The sequence below is a fragment of the Dendrobates tinctorius genome, unplaced genomic scaffold (assembly GCF_039654945.1).
Source record: "Dendrobates tinctorius isolate UK_male_01 unplaced genomic scaffold, ASM3965494v1 ptg000147l, whole genome shotgun sequence".
Lineage (NCBI taxonomy): Eukaryota > Metazoa > Chordata > Amphibia > Anura > Dendrobatidae > Dendrobates > Dendrobates tinctorius.
The window spans coordinates 13976208-14003879 of NW_027361814.1; the positions used below are offsets into that span (position 1 = coordinate 13976208).

The 27672-nt window shown below is 45.1% G+C and overlaps 1 protein-coding gene across 2 annotated transcripts in view; it reads right to left on the reverse strand.

Annotated features, from left to right (window-relative positions):
• Window positions 1-615: 615 nt before the first annotated feature.
• Window positions 616-27672, reverse strand: part of LOC141049743 (alpha-2-macroglobulin-like) — a 434279-nt gene continuing 407222 nt past the window's right edge. For both annotated transcript variants that reach the window (XM_073546469.1, XM_073546468.1), the window contains exons 28-36: window positions 26127-26289; window positions 14718-14923; window positions 14074-14289; window positions 10258-10385; window positions 9936-10026; window positions 8360-8428; window positions 2619-2721; window positions 2347-2397; window positions 616-738 (exon numbers count right to left, since the gene is read on the reverse strand). In XM_073546469.1, coding sequence (XP_073402570.1) covers window positions 2354-2397; window positions 2619-2721; window positions 8360-8428; window positions 9936-10026; window positions 10258-10385; window positions 14074-14289; window positions 14718-14923; window positions 26127-26289 — 1020 coding nt within the window. In that variant the 3' untranslated portion in view covers window positions 616-738; window positions 2347-2353. The remainder of the gene's footprint in view (window positions 739-2346; window positions 2398-2618; window positions 2722-8359; window positions 8429-9935; window positions 10027-10257; window positions 10386-14073; window positions 14290-14717; window positions 14924-26126; window positions 26290-27672) is intronic.

Genomic DNA, 27672 nt, shown 5'->3' on the forward strand with positions numbered 1-27672 from the left:
ACTGGGATGATTTAGCGAATCCTGCTTTGAGCAGGGGGTTGGACCAGATGGCCCAGGAGGTCCCTTCCAACTCTACGATTCTATGATTCTATGGGAGGCGCCGGACCCTGACCTGCGACACCCATTCGACCAGATCGCACCCCCCCGGTGAGTATAATGAAACTTATTTTTCTTATCTTTCAGGTCGGATCGGGGGATTATTTACAGCATTATAGATTGCTGTAGATAAGCTCAGAAAGTCGGTGGCCGCATCTTATAGCGGCCAAAACAGGTAACAGGTTCCCTTAAGGGAATAAAAATTCAAAGTTTAAAAATTGCAAAAAAATTTTTGTAAAATTTTCAACTATTTTTAAATACAACATATCATGAAGAAAAACAATCTCAGAATCACTGGAATATATTGAAGCGTTCCAGAGGTTCCTTATAAAGTGAAACTGGTCAGAATTGAAAAAAGTAGCCTGGTCAGGAAGGTGAAAACAGGCTGGGTATTTACAGATTGGCAGTCGTTTAAATGCCACAGATTACTGTATTTGCCCATTAGTGGTGATACTGGCCAGTCAAATAGATAACACAGCAAGTAAGCTGATAACTACAAAATAAGAGACACTCGTGTCATTGTGTTTCCTCTTTTTATTGTTATTATTACATTTTACATTTTTATTATCAGACTGTTGGTTTCCAGTACTTGTTTGTAGCTACTGATGCAGTATACAGGACATCTTGATTTTCCAGATTTATCTGTAGTCAAAAAAATAAAAGAAGATGGATTATACAGTATATAGAAAGTAGCACACTATAAGGTATAATTGCATCACTGTCCCCTGATTTAAGGGGGCTTTACACATAGCGATATCGCTAGCAATATCGCTAAAGCTTCACCGATTTTGTGACGCAGCAGCGATATTGCTAGCGATATCGCTACATGTGATACTTACCTCCGACCGGCTCCGCCGCTGGTTATCGCTGATCGCACGAGAAGGTCCCGAGACGTTTCTCGTCGGCGCCTTTCTGCTGGGCTTCCAACTGGCGCCGATGAGCGATGCGTGGACGAAGGCGGAGGACGTCATCAACGCCGCGACTGACAGGTAAGTAACGACCGCTGCTGCGTCGCTGCTTCGCTGGTGAGATCTGCCTGTTTGGCAGCTCACTAGCGACCATTTAGCGATGCACCAGCGATCCTGACCGGGTCATATCGTGGTCGGGATCGCTGGTGCATCGCTAAATGTAAAGGTACCCTTTTACATTGTTTTGAAATTCCCTTTGAAAGTCTTAATCTGAAAATATCTTTGAAGATTGAAATTGTTCTGAACCTTTATGAGAAGATAGTTAGAGCATTCTCTAGATCGCCTTTATCTTAGCATCTTACAATTTAAATGACTCTTTAACCAATTAATGACTTTGCCATTTACCTCCCTTCCTGTACAAGACACTCTCACTCCTCCTGTCTTCGGATGAATCAGACATCAAAAGAAAGTCTGAGCTGTGGCAGGTCACGTACTTCCTCTTGATGCCTGATATCTCTGAAGGTGAGGAGAGTGATGCCAAGGTTGGATGCAGGGCTCGCGTGACAATCTCATGCAGGCCCAGGGAGAGCGAGTTCCGACGCCACTGGAATGGCGCCAGCATCGGAGGTGAGTATAAGTGTTGTTATTTTACTGGTGCAAACTTGCTGATTGAGACAGGGTTGTCCGAGTAGTAGACAACCCCTTTATATTTGTATCTGACATCTGCTAAAGGGTAATTTTACCTACCCTTATACACAAAAACTTATTGGCTGATCTCACCATAATCTATGAAACAGACCAAACATTCAAATCACTCAGACATGCAAAGTTTAAAGGGGTTATTCTCATCATATATTAGTAAAATTGCAAAGTTCTTGTAAAAACAAACAACTTTGAAACTTATTTATTAAAAATTGTTCCCATTGTCAAGATCGGATGGATTTTTCATTTCACAGTTTGCAATGGCAGCGCTAATCTCGAAAATGAGAAGCAGGCTTTTCTGGCTGGTCTCTTAGGAGAAGAGAAGAGCACATACAAGCTCTTTTCTATAGTGTTTGTAAGTGCTGCTCTGAAGCTAATTCCACTGTGCTAATCTTATGCTACAGAGGTAAAGTTTGCAACATAGGAGAGAATGTAGTTCGGGCAATTGTGTTGCTGGTCCAAAGTCCGAGCTGTCAATCAATAAATCAAGAGTACGCGTCCTCCTGGGAAGCAGTAAGCTCGAAAGCAGAAAAGTGATCCGCTCTCAAAGATTGAACATGGGTCAAACTTTTTTTTTTATATATACATAAATTTGAAAAGTTTTGTAGAATAGAGCAAAAGCAAGTGTGCATTAACTCACCCCTAATTCACTGTCTGCAAGGGTGTTTGTAGTCTACGATGGCATGTTCATCTAGGAGATTAAAAAAAAAACGGCATTAAATTCTATATTGTAATATTAGGATTTAAAATCTTAAAAATCTTAATCATATAATAAGCATTTAAAAAAAGACACAGGTCCAATTAATAATGATGATCTAGAAGAAAGCAAGAAGGTGTCTAACACAGCACAGATATATAACAATTGTATAGCAATAGACACAGTATGACATCTAGATAAATAAAGTAATGTACCAGTCTCATAGTAATCGTAGACTTTTGCTGTAGCTGGTTTTAGGCCATTCACCGCAATGTCCTGTTCCACCGTGAAGGATAGTCTTACTGGTTTGCGATCAACCTATTATGAGAGAATATTCTCATTAGTAGAAAGCGGATCTTTGCATCTTCAGCAAATAACTCATAAATGCAGATGCCCGGGTAACCTGAAAATGCACTATTAGAGATTTATACTTGTAGCAAGTTATAGAGATGAGCAAATTGAATTCTCAAATTTTATATAAATCTTTATTCTGCAGAATATGGAGTTTTTTTAAGTTTGAGAGAGCAAAATGCCGGTCAGAGGTGATCTACAGTCCACCGTCTGGTTTTCCAGTGCCTCTTTTCATCTTTCCCTGTTGCCTACATTCTATTTGATAATGTTCACTCCAGATTGGGACTTCCACCTTGACTAGGCTTTGGGTGTCAATGCTTGCTATTCCGTCACTTGAGCAACGCGCTTCGTAATGTTACAAAGTTACGACACACGTCGCCTGACTGACGACGTGTCGTGGGTGCGCAGTTATGTCCGTTTGCCTAGTGGTGATAGGAGCCATGGCCTAGAATGAAGATTTTATCAGAGAATGCACGCAGAGGAAGAAAAGGGAAAGGAGAAGTGCTGAGTACCGAACAACAGAGTACAAAGATGGCATCACAGGTGAGCGTTGAGATGAAAATTAAAGGGAACCTGTCAAGTCCTCCATGACCTCCAATCCAGCAGCAGGGAATCTGTCATATTAAAAACACTATTAACCTTCAGATATGGGGTTAATCTGCAGGTTAATAGCATCCTGAACCTACTCGTTGCCCACACTTAGAACCCCGCTGCTGGGAGGAAATTAACTTTATTCCTCCTGGCAGCTTTCAGCATTACATTACTGCTCTGTGTAAAAAAAAAAAAAAAGAGGTGGCTGTAATCACGCCCCTGGCACTAACTAACTACAGCTCCTCATTAGGGCCGGCTGTCAGTCAGTGACAAGGTGTGGAAACAGACGCCACTCTTTCTATACAGAGTGGTTACTGAAATCACACTGGCGACACCCCCGTGACTGAATCCGGAATGCTGCCGGGCAGGGCCGGCATTAGGGGCAGGCAGACCAGGCAGCTGCATAGGGCCCCCACTCCCCCAGGGGCCCACAGCTAGTGGCACATCATGCAGCCGCTATGGGGCCCCCTCCGCCGCATTGAACTCTACCAGCGTCATATATGCCGGTACAGTTCACAGCAATGATGGAGGAGAGAGCGTCAGCTGACGCTCCCTCTCCCATCATTCCCCGCTCTGCTTCTGACACATAGCGGGTGTGCCATTACATCATCGCGCTCTCTCTGTGTGCCAGGCAGAGCAGGAGACAGGAGCTGGGAGCAGCGCAGGCAAGAGGAGAAGGTGAGGAGTGTTTTTTTTTTTTTTTATATATATATATATCATTGTGTATGCTGGACTGTGGGGCCACTGGGGGGAGGGGGGTTGTATATACCATGTGGGTCTGGGTTATACATACCATGTGGGGCTGGACTGTATACACCATGTGTGGCTGGGCTGTATATACCTTGTGCGGTTGGGCTATATATACCATGTGGGGCAGGGCTATATAACCATGTGTGGCTGGGCTGTATATACCATGTGGGGCTGGGCTGTATATACCATGTGGGGCTGCGCTATATATACAATGTGGGGCTGGGCTGTATATACCGTGTGTGACTGGGCTGCATATAACATGTGTGGCTGGGCTATGTATACCATGTTTGGCTGGGCTGTATATACCATGTGCAGCTGGACTGTAAATACCATGTGTGGCTGGGCTGTATATACCATGTGTGGCTGGGCTATACATACCATGTGGGGCTGGGCTGTATATACCATGTGTGGTTGGGCTATATATACCATGTGGGGCTGGGCTATATAACCATGTGTGGCTGGGCTGTATATACCATGTGGGGCTGGGCTGTATATACCATGTGTAGCTGGGCTGTATATACCATGTGTAGCTGGGCTGTATATACCATGTGGGGCTGGGCTGTATATACCATGTGGGGCTGGGCTATATATACAATGTGGGGCTGGGCTGTATATACCGTGTGTGACTGGGCTGCATATAACATGTGTGGCTGGGCTATATATACCATGTGTGGCTGGGCTGTATATACCATGTGCAGCTGGACTGTAAATACCATGTGTGGCTGGGCTGTATATACCATGTGTGGCTGGGCTGTATATACCATGTGGGGCTGGGCTTTATATACCATGTGCGGTTGGGCTATATATACCATGTGGGGCTGGGCTATATAACCATGTGTGTCTGGGCTGTATATACCATGTGGGGATGGGCTGTATATACCATGTGGGGCTGGGCTGTATATACCATGTGGGGCTGGGCTATATATACCATGTGGGGCTGGACTGTATATAACATGTGTGGCTGGGCTATATATACCATGTGTGGCTGGGCTGTATATACCATGTGCAGCTGGACTGTAAATACTGTGGGGAAGATGACTTGACGGACAGACTTGACTGGAAGTAGGAGGGGACGATTTGTGCACTACAGACGAAGATTGGCAATGACAGAAAGGTAACAGCAGGGGGAGACAGAAAAGGGAGTGCAGTACCGAAATTTGACCACAAGACGGCAGGGGGGAGTGTAGTTCATGACTTAACATCCACTTACGGCTATAGAAACTGCTTGGTCATGGGGGGCGGGGAGATAGGAACCCAGGAGGGAAATTCCCAGTGAGAGAGTGGATAAATAGGCCTGGTTGGGCTTCCAGAGGTTAGGTTAGTCCCGGGAGGAGCTCAGCAGAGGAAGACTCAGGACAGAAGGCGGAGAACAGTGAAGAGCTCTACCAGGGGACTGACAGGAGAAGACAGTCAGGGGGTGGCCCTGACACGACGTACCGCAGGACAGACGAGGCCCCGGGGGTACCGATTGGACGCACAACCTCGGGCAGGTGAAGCGTCAGGATGACGGCCAATAAACCCGGATCTGTTACAACTGAATTCTGCCTCCGTCTCGTCTTTGCATAGTTCGGTCGTGGTTATCAGTGGACAAGCCCACAATCCGGCCCCCTGCCACAATACCATGTGCAGCTGGGCTGTATATACCATGTGCGGCAGGGCTGTACATACCATGTGCGGCAGGGCTGTATATACCATGTATGGCTGGGCTATATATATCGTGTGGCTGGGCTGTATATACCTTGTGCGGCTGGGCTGTATATACCATGTGCGGCTTGGCTGTATATACCATGTGTGGCTGGACTGTATATACCATGTGGGGCTGGGCTGTATATACCATGTGGGGCTGGGCTATATATACCATGTGTGGCTTGGCTGTATATACCATATGGGGCTGGGCTGTATATACCATGTGGGGCTGGGCTGTATATACCATGTGGGGCTGGGCTATATACCATGTATGGCTGGGCTGTATTTACCATGTGGGGCTGGGCTGTATATACCATGTGGGGCTGGGCTGTATATACCATGTGGGGCTGGGCTGTATATACCATGTGGGGCTGGGCTGTATATACTATGTGTGGCTGGGCTGTATATACCATGTGGGGCTGGGTTGTATATACCATGTGTGGCTGGGCTGTATATACCATGTGTGGCTGGGCTGTATATACCATGAGGGGCTGGGCTATACATACCATGTGTGGCTGGGCTGTATATACCAAGTGAGGCGGGGCTTATGTATACCATGTGTGGCTGGGCTGTATATACCATGTGTGGCTGGGCTTATATATACCATGTGTGGCTGGACTTATATATACCATGTGTGGCTGGGCTTATATGTACCATGTGTGGCTGGGCTTATATATACCATGTGTGGCTGGGCTTATATGTACCATGTGTGGCTGGGCTTATATATGCCATGTGTGGCTGGGCTATATATACCATATCATGTGGTGCTAGGCTATATACCATGTGGTGCTGTGCTGTATACCATGTGGGGCTGTGCGGTATACCATGTGGGGCTGTGCTGTATACCATGTGGGGCTGTGCTGTATACCATGTGGGGCTGGGCTGTATACCATGTGGTGCTGGGCAATATACCATGTGGGGCTGGGCTATATACCATGTAGGGCTGGGCTATATACCATGTGGGGCTGGGCTATATACCATGTGGGGCTGGGCTGTATACCATGTGGGGCTGGGCTGTATACCATGTGGGGCTGGGCTGTATACCATGTGGTGCTGTGCTGTATACATGTGGTGCTGGGCTATATACTATGCGGCTGTGTTATATACCATGGGGGGTACATTTTACATTATAATCTATGGGGGAGGCTGTGTTATATAATATGGGGGCTACATTATATTTTATGGGGAGGTGGGCAGTATTATATTCTATTTGGGGCTACATTGTATTTATTATATTCTATGGGGGGTGATTGCATCATACTCTGTGAGGGGGCTACATTATACTATATGAGCAGGCTACATTGTATTCTATGGGGGCTGCATTATATTCTATGGGGAGCTAGATTATATTGTATGGGGGCTTCATTATACTTTATATGGGGGCTACATTATATTCTATGGAGTCTGCATTCTACTATGAGGAGGGCTACATTGTATTCTATGGAGGGGCTACATTATACTATATAAGAGGCTGCATTATATTCTATGGGGGCTGCAATATACTCTATGAGGGGGCTGCCATATATTCTATGGAGGGGCTGCATTATACTTTGAGAGGGGCTGCATTATATTCTATGGGGGGTTAAATTATATTCTGTGGAGTGGCTGGATTATACTCTGTGGGGTAGCTGCATTATGCTCTAAGGGGTGGCTGCATTATACTATAAGAGGGGGGGCTGCATTATATTCTATGGGGGGTTACATTATATTGTATGGCGAGGCTGCATTATACTCTGTGGGGTGGCTGCATTATGATCTATGGGGTAGCTGCATTATACTATATGTGGGCTGTATTATACTGTATCGAGGACTATGGGGAATACATTATATGAAGAGCTATGGGGTGCATTATACTATGGAAAGTCAATTGTACTACATGGATGACTATGACGGTGCATTATACTATACGGAGTGTATTATACTATATGGAGGACTGGGCAGTGTATTTTAATATATGGAGGGCTATGAAGAGTGTATTATACTATATGGGGGACTATGGGGTGTAAACTGTAGATGTGCTGCTGATAACATGATACTGTATGGTGATCAATTTTGTCGATCACACTCATTTAGCGGCCTGAACTCAGCGTATGTAGCTACAACCGAAATGCTTCTGTGTGATGTGCAATATGTTAGCATTTGGGTCCCCATTTTAAATTTTGCCTAGGGCCCCACTTTGACTAAAACTGGCCCTGCTGCCGGGAGTAGTAAAGTTAATTTCCTGCCTGCAGTGAGGCTCTAAGTGCGGATGCCACTCAGTTTAAGAACACTATTAACTCACAGATTAACCCCATATCTGCAAGTTAATAGCATTTTGTCATGTGACAGGTTCCTTTTTTTTCACTTCACACATTTATTATGCTTTTGGGTCTGGAGAGATCCCAGAACATAATAAGGAACATGAAATTCGAAGGGAATAACTTTGTAGAGAATCAAGTTATCTTTAAAATCCGCACGATTTGACAAATTCAAATTTTGGCTGATTCGATCTTCTCTACCTAGTTATCATAGTGGGAACTCGGATCTTAGGAGAAAACACAATAGCAAAATGAAAGTAATAGCAATGACTGATTCAGACCTGGTCCAGGTACAAAGTCACCAAGTCAGTCTGGATCTCACTTCTCTTGATTAACTTGTTTTTCTCCAGCTGTGAATAAAAAGTGGTTACAAATGGGATTGTAATGGACAGATTCCAAACTTCGAATAAAGAGATGTTGATATTTTTTATTGGCATTTTGCATAATTTCAGTACATAGGTTACTACTGTACTTGTCCTTCTAGAACCACAATTTTAGCGTAAAACTTTACTTTTTCATTGTAAGAGAACTAATTGGCCTTGATACAAGAAGATGTTTTGCCAGTTTCCCTGGGTAAAACACTTTCAAATATTGAAAATATTTTGCACAAGTCAAAATGCGGGCTAAAAAATTTTACACCAAAAACGCGCACGAAATCGCAGACGAACGCATGTCCATGCGCACGCCTGCATTCCCATAGACTGTAATGTGTTTTTTTGTCGCATTCCATGCGCAAGCATGCACATGCGTTTTTTTGAAGCCTTTTGGCGGACCCAAAAATGCAACAGGTTGCGTCTGTCACGCGTAGGCGCACACCTTGAAAAAAATGCATGCGTACGAAAATGCATACGAACGCGTGCAAACGCAAGTCCATGCGCCCCCATGTTAAACATAGGTACACATGACTCACGCGCATGGACGCGCATGATGCGCTGCGCAAAAAAACGCTAATGTGAAACCAGCCTAAGTCCATTAAATTCCGGAAAGTGTAGTGGCGTAAATCTTGCAAGAAATGTACTTTAGTCTCTGACACTTATAAGTTACCATATTTTTTGACTGTAAAGGCTCGCTCACATGAGTGTATACATCGGACAAGTGCTGTCTGATAGCACTCGGGCCAATGTTATTCCTTGGGGCAATGCTGATTAGCATTTTTTTTTCCTCATACCAATTTGGCATGAGAAAAAAAAAATCACAGCATACTGCAATTTGTCGAGCAAATCGGGATGTCACGCACCTATTCAAATCTGTGGGTACATGTATATCATATCCACGGACTCACAGAATGGAGACATTTTGCTCTCCATCATCTGCTCACCTGGGCTACGATTCTCTCATATGAGAGAATCAGAACACGCTAAGCTGACACTCGGATCAGAGTTTGATCGCAGTGTCATTACCATAATCGATCCGGCTGACTCGACCTTAGGTGTTCCTTTTAGCTTCAGAAAATGAGGCTAATATTTCAGTATTTCTAATAGTCTAAAGGTACTTTTACAAGCATAGTGCTTCTGCTTTCTTTACAGTTCCAAGGGAGTGCTGGATGACTTTAATATAGTGCAGGGGATTTACAAAATCTGGCTTCGCCCCTGGTACTCACAGTCATAATTTTCAAATACGTTACGATAAAGACTGTTCAAGTCGAAACACGTCAACACCAGAACTCTGTCCTGTTTGAGACTTAATTTTAATGAAAGTGTAATAAAGCTGTCAAGATTGTATTGTTGTTTATAGGCTACATTTCAAATAACTTGCTTTTGGGTATTAGGACAAAATCATATTCACAAAGAAAAAATTCCTATTTCGCTCTTGTAACCATTTCTACTTTCCAAAGTGATGCCTAATCCCGTGACTCACTTGCTTTATCGTGCTCTTGATTGGAATGTATCCAGACAACATCTTGACTTCGATGACGGCCATGTTAGATTTTTCCCGTCTACCGGTATAACTGAAAGAGTAAAAAAAAAAAACAAGAATGGACATATAAATATTCATAGATTCATTCTGGGTTACCTTCCATATTGTTCAATGTAATATCAAAAGATAATTTTTTTGCAGTTCGGAATCATTACGGGTTTCTATCGATTAGCTCATTGGTTACAAATAATAGTTACCATATAGGTGTGAAAGAGTAAGTAATTTTAAAATAACAAAAAAAAATGAAAAAAAAAAACCTAACCTGACAGTGATGCGGATTTGAAATGTTGTCACGGGATCTGATAGACATCTTCTCCCAGGATATGGTGAGACACTAAATGAGAAGGTGGCTGCTGTTTTTGGAGGAGGAATATTGTATCTCAATATAGCCTGTGAGTAAAGAGATTAGAAAATTCCTATTAAATAAAGAATAGATCTTTTGTACTTTATGACATATAAAAATGCAAGGCTACAGATGAGATGTATATACTACTTAAACTATAATGATTGTTCATTACTTAGTGGGAATTGAATTGACATACTGTATACCATTCCATGTTTTCTGTCACCTGGTTTTTGCCATGTAATATAAGAGCAGCATGATGTAGGGGAAGAGAGCCTGATTCCAACGATGCATCACTTACTGGTTTGCTTGCTACAGTTTCGATAACATCAGTGTTTTCTCTGTTGCAGATCTAGCAGTTCTCTGAATACTGAGCTGTGTATAACTCCGCCCACACCACTGATTGGCAGCTTTCTGTTTACACAGCATATTGACTGAAAGCTGCTAATCAGTGGTAGGGGGGCGGGGTTACATGGAGCATGAGGACTACATGGCAGGGGACAACTAGTCCTCCAGTGATAATCTCCTGCTGATAAAACAGTGATTTGATTGAAACTACAACATGCAACTAACTAAGTGACATATCACTGGAATCAGGGTCTCTGCCCCTTCTTTATGCTGCTCTCAGATTAAATAGCATAAATCTGCCGGTAGATTCCCTTTAAAACCATATGAGGGAGGAATGTCCTCTCTGGACTTCCAACTATAAGATGCGTTTAGTGTGGTTCTGGACTTTGCAATATTGTAGTTGTCCACTGAAATTGGCATTGGTAAAAACAAAAATGCAGTAAGGGTCCAGTCATTTTGTAAAATTCTTTAGCAGTATTTTTCCACAATTATTTGAAGGCAGCGGCAAAAATTTGGATATCCTTCCTTGTTTGACCACATGACTGCCAGGCCTGAGGGGTGCTTTAATCTGAAAAGAGTTTATATGGTCATAGATGTTGTCAAACACCCCTAGCTAATTTCTTGAGAAAAAGTGATGGTGTAAAAGTTGGTATACCTTAAAGTATAAAGCAATAAAATACATTTCCACATTTTTTACAATTCACTTTAAATGTTTTACTTATTTGTTGTATTTTTTATTACTTTACACGAGACATACAAATTAATCTAAATTGTATGGTCAAATATAACGTCATCTCAATGGTAATATAATTTTATAAATATTAGGATTTCTTCCTATTTTTTAGACACATTTTTTGCCTGACTGTATATTAGCATTGTTCTTTCTGCTTTTGCAATAGAGAGATGAAAATGTGACTCGGCCTATAATGCAGAAAGAAAACCAAGAGCATCTAGGATTTTTTTAATTGAAAGCCCAAAATTAACTTTTTGTCATGGGCAGTGTTAATGGTAGCATGGTAGCTGTTAATAGGGTTTCCACGGACAGGCTTAGTGCAAGCCCCTTAATTTACCAGAACACAGGGGTTACCCAGCCAGGTCTTCCTCTTTTAACCTCTGTACAGGGATCTGGACTAACATAGGGAATCTTGGGATTTGGCCATAGAATAAGCTGCTGACCAGTGGAGCAAGCTGGCAGCAAGAAGGGTCGTCATGCAGGGTCGATATCAAGAGGTCAAGTCAGGGCCGAATTTAAGGTAAAAAATACAAGCAGGTAGTCAAAATACAAGATGAGGTAAAACAAAAAGGAAAAACAAAGTAGCATAACACAGATCACAACTGTAATCAGGCCTAGCTGAACTAAATAACTAGCAGCCAGAAACTGTCTGCTGGGGTTTATATAGAAAGATTCCCTGATGAAGCTATATGCGAAACGCACCTTGGGGTACTGGCCAGTGTGGTTCGTTCATTGGCGCATCAATGATGGCTGATAATGGCTGTTATTCTTGTCCTGGCACTTTTGCACTTTAACAGTAGCTCTGGTTGTAGGGTTCAGATATGAATTGATATACAGATTATTTATTTAATTATTCTATCCTGTTCTTGAGGGTTGTTGAAAGGTGTTTTGTTAAATTATTAATTTGTTATAGGGATTATCATGCTATATACAGTATGTATGTCTTTGATATTTATTCACATCCTATGACTTGTTTTATGGTGCTGTAGGCACCTTATCTTCCATCATTTTTTATTATCTGATCAATATCTTATTAAATGATTGTTTTGTCATGATGATACATACCAGTAACCACACTGCTTCTTTTTTCTGGGTTTTTAAAAGATGTTTTTAATTTTTCCTCTGGAAATTTTATTTAGTTAATAAAGTGATATTCTATTATGTATATGGTTTTGATTTATTTGTGAATACATAATCCATTTGGTGAGTCATTGATAGGTATATAGAAAGAAGCCCAGCCCATGGCTCCCAGCAGAGAGCTAATTACCTTGCCAGCTCACTGCAGCAAAACACAGGTGGACAGGAAAAGGACAAACTGTGGAGTACAGTGTGTGCAGTAAAATGCTCGAAATGTTTTACCAGTCCGTTGTAGCAAGCGCCATCTTTTTTGCTATCATTTGCTGGGGCAGTAGTGTGCCAGTAGCTGACGCTAATAAGCTCAACAAACTTATCAAGAAGGCAAGCACGGCTGTTGGCCTCCATCTTGACTCGTTTGAGGAGGTAATGGAAGACAGGATTCAGAAGAAGTGTAGGGCTATAATGAACAATAATACACACCCACTATACAAGCTGTTCTTGAAGCAGAAAAGCACATTCAGCAGCCGTCTAATCCTACTAAGGTGTAAGAAGGAGAAATTCAGGAAATCGTTTGTACCTATTGCTATGGGGACGTATAATAATTTCCTAAGAGTGGTAGACAATAATGACTGATTGCAGGTGTACTAATGTCAATTAACAGGGACTTATATACCTGAACTACCCACATTTATTTGTTACGTAATGTTGGTATACTTGTGCAAGATTTGTGTCCTAATATTTTATGTACTGCTGTTTGTATTGCTGCTGTAATACCGTAATTTCCCCTGGGATCAATAAAATGTATCGTATTGTATCGTAAAGCTAAGCAGCTACATGTTGCTGTTGTCTAGCAGGGAACTCAGTATTAATTTGGCACAGATGTGACAATTATCCTCAAACCAAGTGCAAAAATATTGCACAACTATGCAGTTTATTGCATAGCAAAGTTTTTTCCTCATTTTCTAAGCCACAAGAGCCAGGCAAAGGTCATGGATAGTGACCCCTCATTAAAGCTTAAGGTTATCAAGCTGGGATTTGGTGTCTCACTAGGCTGCAATTTAAGCTTCTTTCACAGCTCAATAGTCTAAAGGCCCCCATACATATTAGACAGCTCTGAATAGTCATTCGGCCGAAAGCTCGCTCTCTCTCTCTCTCTCTCTCTCTCTCGACTACACCATGCACAGTAACATTCCTGTGTTCTTTTGAAAAAGCTACTGGTAGACCCTTTTGCAAAGTCTTATCTCTAGGCTGGATCCTTCTCTCTCCTGACATTATCTGTTGGGGGATTGTGGAGATGCCCAAATTCACATTAAACTGTTGGCTAATCCTGTCTACTTCAGCTGGTTCAACCATCAACATTAGTCTAGTCTGTGTGGTTGCCTTAAATAGATTTCCCCAAAAAACATGAGCTTGGTTGCCAAAGTATGCTGAACCTTATATCCACACTTCCCACTAAATTATTCTTAAGGACCTCCTCACAGCCTGACTAGTCCAAAAGCAATTTCTGATACACAAGATCATTAATAATAATTGGTTGTATCGACAGCACCTGAATGTTAGATATTTTTTCTCCTTACTTGTACAAAAACGCAACCACTCCCTGTTCCCGTCACAGTATAGTCTTCAGGGATTTTAGATAGTGTTGCCCTTTGGAGTAGGAGTCGGTTATTCTTGTCCACATGAAACTGTTCAAGAAATCCTGACTTGGAACTGACCGCCACCGTCACATCTCCTTGATCAGAAAATGTCTTCTCTGCATACTTGGCCAGAGCCTGAAGAGCCACCACAGTGTCCTGTCAAAGGAAGAAGTAAATTTACTGTAGGAATAGGAAAAAAAAATGTTAAAAACAACCTTCTTATACCTCAATACCTCATAGAGATTAATCATTAGGTATAATCCATTGGACATCTACATTTCTATCTTAAAAAGTATCAGTTAAAGAAATAGATGAGATCCTGATGGAAATTAATCGAAAATCAAAAAAGTGCTAGGGAGCAAAGATGCTATTATCCCCACCAGGTCCTATGAGTTTTGTGAGCAGCACAATAGCCTTTTTCTTCTATGACTGCCCAACTTTTGCCTCTTATTATTGAGAAATGTCTTTATATTAGTAAAGAGACACCCCTTGATACAGATAACTTACAAAATAATAGGATTCAACCATATGCTTTGTGTTGACATGGACCAGTAAGTTCTCTACTGCTTAGATCCTTACTTTACCTGTGTAGAAGAGTAGCCTCCGTATGGATTCTGCTGTTTGCTCAACCAGTCCACAATCTGAGAAGATTTAATTAAATCTGGAGTTGGACCAGACAAATGAGCCAGGAGCACATAGGAGGTCAACTCGACCTCTGCTGAGGGAGCTCGATGCCAGTGTGAGTCTTCAGGTGGATGAGAAGATTCCCGCTTCCAGTGCAGTTGTCCATCTGTAGGGGAGTTAATCAATTTGTGCAAATCTTTATAAAGATGTCTTATATTTGGTATATAATCAGAAATACACTGCACAGTTTTTCCAGTATTCTAGACCAAAAATTTGTGAAATTGTATTAAATTATTAATAGAAGTTCCTTAGTTATACTTATATATGGTAAATATTTTTTCTACAGATATGAATTCTGAATGCTCAACATAGAGGAGTGGTGCCTAGAGTTGAGCGAAACGGGTCGAAAAAATTCAAAAGTCGCCGACTTTTGTCAAAGTCGGGTTTCATGAAACGAAACCCGACCCTAGGATGAGGTCGGCCACGAGGTCGGCGACTTACGCGCCAAAGTCGCGTTTCAAAAGTTTGTTTTGCGCTCTTTTTCAGCAAATCAGGATCCACGGACACTGTGGGCAACGTGATGACATAGGCACGGGTCACCACCATCTTTCAGAAGGGCATGCAAGTGATTGGCTTGCTTTGGTGGGCGTCACAGGGGGTATAAAAGGGCGTGCACGCCGACCGCCATCTTACTTCTGCCGATCTCAGTATAGGGAGAGGTTGCTGCTGATTCTGTAGGGAGAGCGTTAGGCAGGGAAGAAGACCAAAAAACTGCTTCTGCTGCTAGCGATTTGGCCTGCACAACACACCAGTCACTGTGTGTGCAGTGCAAGGGGAGGCTATATAGTGGTGTATCAGTGGTGTTGGTTGTTGGGCTGCCTTCTAAGGCTTCCTGACAGGCTGGCATTGCTGTTTACCCACTGCTCCGCAAACTGCTTTTTTAAAAGCAATCCAATCTACCTTATCCTCTAGTCACTTTGGTCACAGCTGTGCCATCGAGCCTGTCACATAGCGCTCAGATATTCATTGGGCCTCAAACTGCTTTTTTAAAAGCAATCCCAATTTTTTTTTTTTGTCCTGCTGAGAAGAAAAAAAAACTGCTTCTGCTGCTGATAGCAATTTGGCCTGCACAACACACCAGTCACTGTGTGCAGTGCAAGGGGAGGCTATATAGTGGTGTATCAGTGGTGTTGGTTGTTGGGCTGCCTTTTAAGGCTTCCTGACAGGTTGGCATTGCTGTTTACCCACTGCTCCGCAAACTGCTTTTTTAAAAGCAATTCAATCTCCCTTATCCTCTAGTCACTTTGGTCACAGCTGTGCCATCGAGCCTGTCACATAGCGCTCAGATATTCATTGGGCCTCAAACTGCTTTTTTAAAAGCAATCCCAATTTTTTTTTTTGTCCTGCTGAGAAGAAAAAAAAACTGCTTCTGCTGCTGATAGCAATTTGGCCTGCACAACACACCAGTCACTGTGTGCAGTGCAAGGGGAGGCTATATAGTGGTGTATCAGTGGTGTTGGTTGTTGGGCTGCCTTTTAAGGCTTCCTGACAGGCTGGCATTGCAGTTTACCCACTGCTCCGCAAACTGCTTTTTTAAAAGCAATCCAATCTCCCTTATCCTCTAGTCACTTAGGTCACAGCTGTGCCATCGAGCCTGTCACATAGCGCTCAGATATCAGTGGGCCTCACACAATCCAAAAGTGTCCAGTGTCCAAAAGTGTGTGCAGAGATTCAAAATCTCACTTATCCTCTAGTCACTTAGGTCACAGCTGTGCCATCAAGCCTGTCACATAGCGCTCAGATATCAGTGGGCCTCACACAATCCAAAAGTGTCCAGTGTCCAAAAGTGTGTGCAGAGATTCAAAATCTCACTTATCCTCTAGTCACTTAGGTCACAGCTGTGCCATCGAGCCTGTCACATAGCGCTCAGATATTCATTGGGCCTCACACAATCCAAAAGTGTCCAGTGTCCAAAAGTGTGTGCAGAGATTCAAAATCTCACTTATCCTCCAGTCACTTAGGTCACAGCTGTGCCATCAAGCCTGTCACATAGCGCTCAGATATCAGTGGGCCTCACACAATCCAAAAGTGTCCAGTGTCCAAAAGTGTGTGCAGAGATTCAAAATCTCACTTATCCTCTAGTTACTTAGGTCACAGCTGTGCCATCGAGCCTGTCACATAGCGCTCAGATATTCATTGGGCCTCACACAATCCAAAAGTGTCCAGTGTCCAAAAGTGTGTGCAGAGATTCAAAATCTCACTTATCCTCTAGTCACTTAGGTCACAGCTGTGCCATCGAGCCTGTCACATAGCGCTCAGATATTCATTGGGCCTCACACAATCCAAAAGTGTCCAGTGTCCAAAAGTGTGTGCAGAGATTCAAAATCTCACTTATCCTCTAGTCACTTAGGTCACAGCTGTGCCATCAAGCCTGTCACATAGCGCTCAGATATCAGTGGGCCTCACACAATCCAAAAGTGTCCAGTGTCCAAAAGTGTGTGCAGAGATTCAAAATCTCACTTATCCTCTAGTCACTTAGGTCACAGCTGTGCCATCGAGCCTGTCACATAGCGCTCAGATATTCATTGGGCCTCACACAACCCAAAAGTGTCCAGTGTCCAAAAGTGTGTGCAGAGATTCAAAATCTCACTTATCCTCTAGTCACTTAGGTCAAAGCTGTGCCATCGAGCCTGTCACATAGCGCTCAGATATTCATTGGGCCTCACACAATCCAAAAGTGTCCAGTGTCAAAAAAGTGTGTGCAGAGATTCAAAATCTCCCTTATCCTCTAGTCACTTTGGTCACAGCTGTGCCATCGAGCCTGTCACATAGCGCTCAGATATTCATTGGGCCTCACACAATCCAAAAGTGTCCAGTGTCCAAAAGTGTGTGCAGAGATTCAAAATCTCCCTTATCCTCTAGTCACTTTGGTCACAGCTGTGCCATCGAGCATGTCACATAGCGCTCAGATATTCATTGGGCCTCACACAATCCAAAAGTGTCCAGTGTCCAAAAGTGTGTGCAGAGATTCAAAATCTCCCTTATCCTCTAGTCACTTTGGTCACAGCTGTGCCATCGAGCCTGTCACATAGCGCTCAGATATTCATTGGGCCTCACACAATCCAAAAGTGTCCAGTGTCCAAAAGTGTGTGCAGAGATTCAAAATCTCCCTTATCCTCTAGTCACTTTGGTCACAGCTGTGCCATCGAGCCTGTCACATAGCGCTCAGATATTCATTGGGCCTCACACAATCCAAAAGTGTCCAGTGTCCAAAAGTGTGTGCAGAGATTCAAAATCTCACTTATCCTCTAGTCACTTAGGTCACAGCTGTGCCATCAAGCCTGTCACATAGCGCTCAGATATCAGTGGGCCTCACACAATCCAAAAGTGTCCAGTGTCCAAAAGTGTGTGCAGAAATTCAAAATCTCCCCTGTCCTATAGACACCTTGTACCTTGTTTTACATACTATATAGTTTGTTGGATTTTGTCTACATTTCTACCAAAAATGAGGAAGGCTGGTGGAAGAGGCCGTGGAATTGGGCGGGTGTTGGCAGCTGGTAATGATGGTGTTGGTGGTGGATCTGATGGTAGTGGCAAGAGCAAAATAGGACCGAATGCAGGAGGTGTTGAGCCTGCATCATCGTCTGGCTACATAAGGCCTCGAACGCTTAGTTTTCTAGGAGTTGGCAAACCGCTTTTAAAGGCAGAGCATCAGGAAAAAGTTTTGTCTTACATTGCTGACTCAGCCTCCAGCTCTATCGCCTCCTCTTCTTCAGTTGTAAAAAGTAAAAGCACTGAGTCGTCATTGGAGGCTCATGTTCATGAACCACACCTTTCCTTGTGTCCTTCACCCCAACCAAGATTGAAGGATGACCCAGGCCATACTACTGATTACTCCATGGAGCTGTTTTCACATACCATGCCTGGATTATCAAGTGAAATGGTGAATTACCCAGGCCAAGATGAATCTGACATGGAGTGCACTGATGCACAGCCGCTGATGGATGATTCTGCTGGTACATTCACTCAGAGCACTACATTGTCCTCGCAGTGTACAGAGCCAGATTCTGACCCTGATGAGACTCAGGTGCCCCTTCCCGCACACTATACCACCATACACGGTGACACAGAGGAAGGTGCACATGACATAGAAGAGGAGGTGATGGATGACCCAGTTGTTGACCCAGATTGGCATCCATTGGGGGAAGAGGGTGCTGCTTCCAATAGCTCAGATGAGGAGCATCCACAGCAGACATCGACATCGCAACAGCTGTTATCTGGCAGGCCCGGAGCACTCCAAAGACAGGTTCCAAACATCAAAAGAGTTGCTGGACAGCTTGTCCAGAGGGTCAAAAGATCACAGCGTGCTAGGCCGCAAAATGTCTGCCAAAGTAGGAAGAGTGCAGTGTGGCACTTTTTTGACCAAAATCCTCATGATCAGGCCAAGGTTATCTGTAAGAAGTGCGCAAAGACCTTTAGCCGAGGGAAAAATCTGAAAAATTTGAATACCAGTTGCATGCTTAGACATTTAACCAGCATGCACTTGCAAGCGTGGACACAACACCAAACCTCAAGTACCACATGTGCAACTGATCACAACGAAGGTAGTCATCAACGCTACATTGTTTCCCCCACTGTAAGCCAACCGGTTAGCACAGCAGCAAATGTTGAGGTGTTGTTGCAAGGCCACAGCAGTCAGGGAATCCCACTGTTATATCAACGAAAGACTGATTCTAGGCCATTAGAAAGAACACCAACTCCATCACCATCATCAACCCTCTCTCAGTCCGCCCTGTCCACCGCTACTTCCACCATATGCAGCTCTCAAGTCCAGCTCACCCTCCCAGACACTATGAGTAGGTCAAGAAAGTACTCAGTCTCTCATCTGCGTACACTGGGTTTGAACGCCCACATTGCCAAACTAATCTCGTTTGAGATGATGCCCTTTCGGTTGGTGGAAAGCACAGCTTTCCGCAAACTCATGGCCTATGCAGTACCACGCTATGACCTACCCAGTCGCCACTTCTTCTCTCGCAAAGCCATCCCAGCCCTCCACCATCATGTGAAAGACCGCATTGTCCATGCACTCAAGCAGTCAGTGAGCGGAAAGGTGCACCTCACAACTGATGCATGGTCCAGTCGGCATGGCCAGGGCCGTTACGTGTCCATCACTGCGCACTGGGTTAATGTGGTGGATGCAGGGTCCACAGGGGACAGCGGTGGTGGGACAGTGCTGCCTAGCCCACGGTATAGGAAACAGTTGGCTGTAGGCGTTCCACCCTCCTCCTCCTCCTCCAGAAGCGAAAGCTCGTCCACAGAGCGCAGTCGTACGAGCACTCCATCTGCAGCTGCCACTGTTGCACACGATGTGTCCCCCTATCGAGCAGCTAGTGGAAAGCGTCAGCAGGCTGTGTTGCAGATGATGTGTTTGGGCGACAGACATACCGCCGAGGTGCTGGCCGAGTACTTGAAGCGACAAACTGAGTCATGGCTGGGCAGTGTACATCTTGAGGCAGGCAAGGTAGTTAGTGATAACGGCCGTAATTTTTTGGCAGCCATAGCCCTTTCAAAACTCAGCCACATACCTTGCTTGGCTCACACCTTGAACCTGGTGGTGCAGTGCTTCCTCAAAAATTATCCGGAGTTAACAGCCCTGCTCCAGAAGGTGCGAAGACTGTGCGCGCACATCCGCCGGTCGCCTGTACACTCCGTTCGTATGCAGAAGCTGCAGCGATTGCTCCACCTTCCCAACCACCGCCTCATTATCGATATTGCAACAAGGTGGAACTCCACCCTGCACATGGTGGAGCGGCTGTGCGAGCAGAGGCAGGCCATAATGCATTTGTGGGAGGATACACGGCCAGGCACTTTGAGAGCAGACATGGAGTTGACAGGTGTGCAGTGGTCGAAGCTGAAAGACCTCTGTAAAGTCCTTCAGTGTTTTGAGGAATGCACACGGCTGGTAAGCGCAGACGACGCCATCCTAAGCATGAGCATCCCACTTATGCGTCTGCTCATGCAAACTTTGACGCACCTTAAGGAGCAGGCGTCTGCAGCCAATGTTGATGAGGAGGAAGAGGAGGAGGGAATCCTTGATGACATTCAGCCATTGTCTGCTCAGGGACCTCTCCTGGACGAGGTGGAGGAAGAAGAGGAGGAGGAGGAGGATGATGGGGATGATTACTTAGGGGAGGAGGATGCATCTCGTGGGGCAAGTGAAAATGTTGGCGTGGCAAGGTCTGGTACAGGGTTTGTGCGTGACTGGAGGGATGTGGATTTGCCAGAAAGTGCTCCTCCAACCAGCACTCGCAGTGCATCATTGACACCGGGAACATTGGCCCACATGTCAGATTATGCCTTGCGGATCCTAAAAAGGGACCCCCGCATTGCCAAAATGATGAACGATGACGACTACTGGTTGGCCAGCATCCTGGATCCACGCTATAAAGGCAAATTACAAAACATCATGCCACAGGAGAACCTTGACCTAATATTGGCTAATAAACAAGCAACTCTGGTAAATCGGTTGCTTGAGGCATTCCCAGCACACAGCAGCGGTGATGGTTCTCACACGAGCCGTACGGGCCGGGGGCAGCTTGGCAGAGGTGTTCGTGGTGCACACAGCAGAAGTGGCGTTGGAGACAGGGGTTTCATGACAATGTTGTGGACTGATTTTTCAAATACCGCTCACACAACTGGTAATACTGCATCGATGGAAAGTGACAGCAGTTGTCAACTATGGTTACAAACTACTTTTCCTCCCATATCGATGTTCTCCCACACAGGTCATTCCCCTTTGACTATTGGGCCGCTAAACTGGACACCTGGCCTGAATTGGCCCAATATGCCTTACAGGAGCTCGCTTGCCCAGCTGCAAGTGTGCTATCGGAAAGAGTCTTCAGTGCAGCTGGATCAATCCTGACAGAAAAAAGGACCCGTCTGTCAACCCAAAATGTGGATGATCTAACCTTCATTAAAATGAACCATGCATGGGTTTCCAAGGATTTTGTCCCACCTTCCCCTGATGACACATAGGGTGACAGAAAAATGGCTTGCTTTGGTCCACCTCTTCCTGGAACTTGACCTATTTCGCCTTTTGCATCAGCTGAATGTCCAACATCAACATATGCCACTTTCTAAAACTCCCTAACTGTGCTGCCTCCCCCCCCATGGCCGGGGTCACCACCTAGCGCACGACACCGTGCGAGTGCCGTTGCCCTGGACAGGTGGGTAGGCTGACTCTTGGGCGCGGGCACTGGCACAGGGTCCCTCATAGTGCAATCAAGTGTCTCTGACGGTGGTGGTGCACACCCGCCGTCAGACACACCGCTGTACTATGAGGGGCCCAGTGCCAGTACCGACGCCCACGAGTGGGCCCCCCTTGCTTGGGCAGGGCCCCAGCATTTGCAATCTTTACCTCTCCCTGCTCCTCCGCTGTGTAATCTGGGCCGTCAAATCCATACTGTGCCTGACACCGTCTGAGCCTGCCTCCTGAGACATATATTTTGAATGTGTACGCTATCCATACATGTTATCCGGGGATACGGTACCCTTTCTAACCTTTGTGCAATCACGTGCAATCCATACTGGGCCTAACACCGTCTGAGCCTGCCTCCTGAGACATATATTTTGAATGTGTACGCTATCCACACATGTTATCCGGGTATACGGTACCCTTTCTAACCTTTGTGCAATCACGTGCAATCCATACTGGGCCTAACACCATCTGAGCCTGCCTCCTGAGACATATATTTTGAATGTGTACGCTATCCATACATGTTATCCGGGGATACGGTACCCTTTCTAACCTTTGTGCAATCACGTGCAATCCATACTGGGCCTAACACCGTCTGAGCCTGCCTCCTGAGACATATATTTTGAATGTGTACGCTATCCATACATGTTATCCGGGGACACGGTACCCTTTCTAACCTTTGTGCAATCACGTGCAATCCATACTGGGCCTAACACCGTCTGAGCCTGCCTCCTGAGACATATATTTTGAATGTATACGCTATCCATACATGTTATCTGGGGATACGGTACCCTTTCTAACCTTTGTGCAATCACGTGCAATCCATACTGGGCCTAAAACCGTCTGAGCCTGCCTCTTGAGACATATATTTTGAATGTGTACGCTATCCATACATGTTATCCGGGGATACGGTACCCTTTCTAACCTTTGTGCAATCACGTGCAATCCATACTGGGCCTAACACCGTCTGAGCCTGCCTCCTGAAACATATATTTTGAATGTGTACGCTATCCATACATGTTATCCGGGGATACGGTACCCTTTCTAACCTTTGTGCAATCACGTGCAATCCATACTGGGCCTAACACTGTCTGAGCCTGCCTCCTGAGACATATATTTTGAATGTGTACGCTATCCATACATGTTATCCGGGGATACGGTACCCTTTCTAACCTTTGTGCAATCACGTGCAATCCATACTGGGCCTAACACCATCTGAGCCTGCCTCCTGAGACATATATTTTGAATGTGTACGCTATCCATACATGTTATCTGGGGATACGGTACTCTTTCTAACCTTTGTGCAATCACGTGCAATCCATACTGGGCCTAACACCGTCTGAGCCTGCCTCCTGAGACACATATTTTGAATGTGTACGCTATCCATACATGTTATCCGGGGATACGGTACCCTTTCTAACCTTTGTGCAATCACGTGCAATCCATACTGGGCCTAACACTGTCTGAGCCTGCCTCCTGAGACATATATTTTGAATGTGTACGCTATCCATACATGTTATCTGGGGATACGGTACCCTTTCTAACCTTTGTGCAATCACGTGCAATCCATACTGGGCCTAACACCGTCTGAGCCTGCCTCCTGAGACATATATTTTGAATGTGTACGCTATCCATACATGTTATCCGGGGATACGGTACCCTTTCTAACCTTTGTGCAATCACGTGTAATCCATACTGGGCGTGAGAACGGCTGGCGAGCTGTTAAGCAAGCTACAGCACCTGTGGTTTGCACACGTAAGTTTTTCATTTTTTCAGGAATGACGGTTAGGCCTAATTCCGGAACTGCAGTTGACCTGCACTTACTGGGAAATCATTGTTCGCGGGTAATAATTGTAATCAGTGATCCCCATCACTAACGTTGTTCAGCGGGTTATCTGCACCTGTAAGCGACAAACGCTGGCCTTTTCAGTGTAGCGCACATGCAGCCACGGACATGTAAGGGCATGACACACCAGTTATTGGCCAATCTCATGTTCCAGAGCCTCACGTGTCCCTCTAGTAAGCCGGACTCGGACCGCGGGGCATGACGGAGTCTCGTTCGTTAACGGAATTAAGCTTGCAATGTGTGCATCTGTTCTGTAGCTGGCATGGTTGAGGTTTCCCAGGTGGAGTCGAATTTAACCGTAGGCTCCACTCCTGGTGGTGCCCTTCTGGACATTCCTTTAAGGTTCAGCTTTGCAACCATAATGCCCACGTAAAACAAACACTTTGCCTTCATGAATGCTGTTTGGAGGGTCATGACTCGTGGGAATAACGCCGCCCAAACAGTTAACCTGCTAGAGAGATCGTTCGTTGCTCCCAAGCATGACATCACACTCCCTAGGAAGAAGGTAATGCCACTGTGGCGACCGTACTCCTGGGGGCGACACAAGTGCACTGATGCCCAGCCACTGCTCGATGAATCTGCTGGTACATTGACCCAGACCACTACATTCCCCTCGCACGCTACACGGCCTGAATCTGACCCTGATGAAACTCAGGTTACCCTTCCCATATACAGTTCCATCTTACACGGTGACAAAGAGGAAGCTGCAGATGAAAGTGCAGGTTCGGCCCACCCGCCATCAGACACACCACCGTACTATCAGAGGCCCTGTGCCAGTGCCGTCGCCAACGAGTGTGCCCCCCCTGCTTGCTCAGGATCACAGCACTTGCAAGGTTGAAATACTGTGCAGTGAGATGAAAGATGGGGACGACGAGGAGTCCAGACTAGTACAGGGATTCCCTAGCGAGGAGACTTATTTCATTGTTTTCAATGTTGGGACAGCAATTTTTGGGGAGCACTATACTCTGGAGAATGATAGATGGGGCCCACCATACACTGGAACATTCCAAAGGTGGACATCAGACACTGGAGCAGCATTTACAGGGCCCATTATACACTAGAGCATTAGAAATGGGGCCCATTATGTTTGGAGCATTATTTGGGCCCATAAGACAGTGGAGCTTCATCCATGGGGACCAACATATACTGTAGCATTATGTGGAGCTCATCATATACTGTTTCAAACATTATATGGGACCAATGATTCTGTATGGAGAAATAGATGGGCCTTGTCATGAGATGTAAAAAGTGAAGTATTTTTCATTGTACTATACCGCTATTTCTCTGCCGTATCGGAGCATGATGAGTTGTGGTATGTGTTAAAGGGGCGCTCTTTCGCCCAGGGCACATGAAAACCTGCAGCCAGCCCTCCCCCCCACAACTTTAGCCAAATAACCCCCATTTTTCAGTGTGTAACTTGTATTATGAAGTTAATTAAGGTTGACAAGCTTAAGTAAGAAGAATTGATGCTTTTGGCATTCAAATGAGCACTGTAGGTGTGTTTCCTGTCCTCCTCTCACTGCCGACTTTTATTCCCCATTGACTTACATTGGGTTTCGTGTTTCGGGACGACCCCGACTTTTCCCTATAATCGGACGATCTTGCTCGACCCGACTTTTGGAAAAGTCGGGTTTCACGAAACGAAACTCGACCCTAAAAAACCAAAAGTCGCTCAACTCTAGTGGTGCCTCCAAAATACAACTTATCTCCTTCAGTAGAATCAGATTAACTTTGCACAATTGTATTTTTTTTCTATAACAAATCACTGACGGGCCAACATGTAAGTCACTGACCATTCATCATTATTGAAAAATATTTTGTCAGCAGCTACAGTGTGTTTTCCCCAGTTCGGTACCCGAGTTACAGAGGACACAAAAATGCAGTGAGAGTGGTAACAGCTCAGTCACTATGTAGAGAGTGGTAACTGTTTACAGCCCTTAGCACAGCCCCAATGACACGAAGTGAGTGACTGCAGGGCGGATAAAATGTTATTTTCCTGAAGCCGCTATTCTGGTTGGACAGCCACACATGTTTAAAACTCTATTTCCTCCAGATTACCACTGTGTCTACAGGTAAAAATGCAGGATTTCTTTGGAAAAATTTTGCGCTGCTGAAAAGATTGAGACGTAAATCCAGGTAGGATTTGATAGCAGAATAGTAGTTTATTTGATGCGTTTCAAAGTTAAAAGTACTTCTTCACCAAGAAGTAACCACATGTATGGTAAAAAGCATTTCTTTAGCTGACAAGTTCTCTTAATATTTGCTCACCTCCCCGCACAGCTTTTTTCTCCAATTTGTCCATCAAAGATTCTCTGAGTTCAGTCTCTCCAGACAATGAGAAGGTGTAGGCCAGCAGAGACTGGGTGTACACGTTGCTGACATCCACTGAGAATTTCCTCAGACAAGATAGAGCATTTCTTAGTAACGGATCCTGAGGGGGGGAAAATGTTTTATTTATGGAGTATGACACATCAGATAAGAACTGTCAAGCTGTGATACAGTTCTACCATAATTACAATTGAAACCATAGCTTTGTAAAATAGTTGCAAAATGTTTTCACATGTGGTTTGACATGATGCTTCATGGACTACACAATTTGCTTAAATGCAACCCCTTTTGTGCCTGGGACATGGCCGAATTTGCCAGGATTGTTTCTCATAATTCAGGATTACCCTAGCTAACAGTGGCGGATTAAGTGGACTATGGGCCCGGGGCTGTTCATAAAACCTGGGCCCCTGTACCCCCCTTCCCACCTGAGCGTTGGGTTCACCGTGCCTGAATTGACAGCCGTACGGACCGCAGCACTTGGTTTGCTGCGGGTCCATACGGAAAACCCGCCACCATTCCACCACGTGTGGACATGGCCTAAAAAGACGTTGCACATAAGCTGTAGGCCTACGGCCAATACGCACAAAATCGCCCAACGTGATCCTGGCCATAGGGGATCCACTTTAATGTCCCCACTATAATTTGAAGTCCCCTTACTTCATCCATTGCAGTCCCCTATCACCCACTCACTTCATCTGCAGTGCCGCTTCATCATTTGCAGCCCCTTATCCCCCCTTCCATTTCATCATGTGCAGTCCCCTTCCCCCCAACTTCATGTGCAGCCCAACTCCCCCATCATCATGTGCAGTTAATTTTACCCCCACATCATGTGCAGTCCCCCTTACCCCCACTTCATGTGCAGTGCCCCTTACCCCCACTTCATCATGTGCAGTCCCCTTACCCCCAATTCATCATGTGCAGTCCCTCTTACCCCCAATTCATCATGTTCAGTCCCACTTACCCCTTAATTCATCATGTGCAGTTCCCCTTACCCCCAATTCATCATGTGCAGTCCCACTTACCCCTTAATTCATCATGTGCAGTCCCACTTACCCCTTAATTCATCATGTGCAGCCCCACTTATCCCCCACTTCATCATGTTCAGCCCCACTCACCCCCCCTTCATCATGTGCAGTCCCACTCACCCCCTTCATCATGTGAAGCCCCCACTCACCCCCTTCATCATGTGAAGCCCTCACTCACCCCCTTCATCCTGTACAACCCCACTCACCCCCTTCATCATGTGAAGACCCCACTCACCCCCTTCATCATGTGAAGACCCCACTCACCCCCTTCATCATGTGAAGCCCCCACTCACCCCCTTCATCCTGTACGCCCCCACACACCCCCTTCATCCTGTACAACCCCACTCACCCCCTTCATCATGTCTAGCCCCACTCAACCCCCTTCATCATGTGTAGCCCCGACTCACCCCCTTCATCCTGTGTAGCCCCACTCACCCCCTTCATCATGTGAAGACCCCACT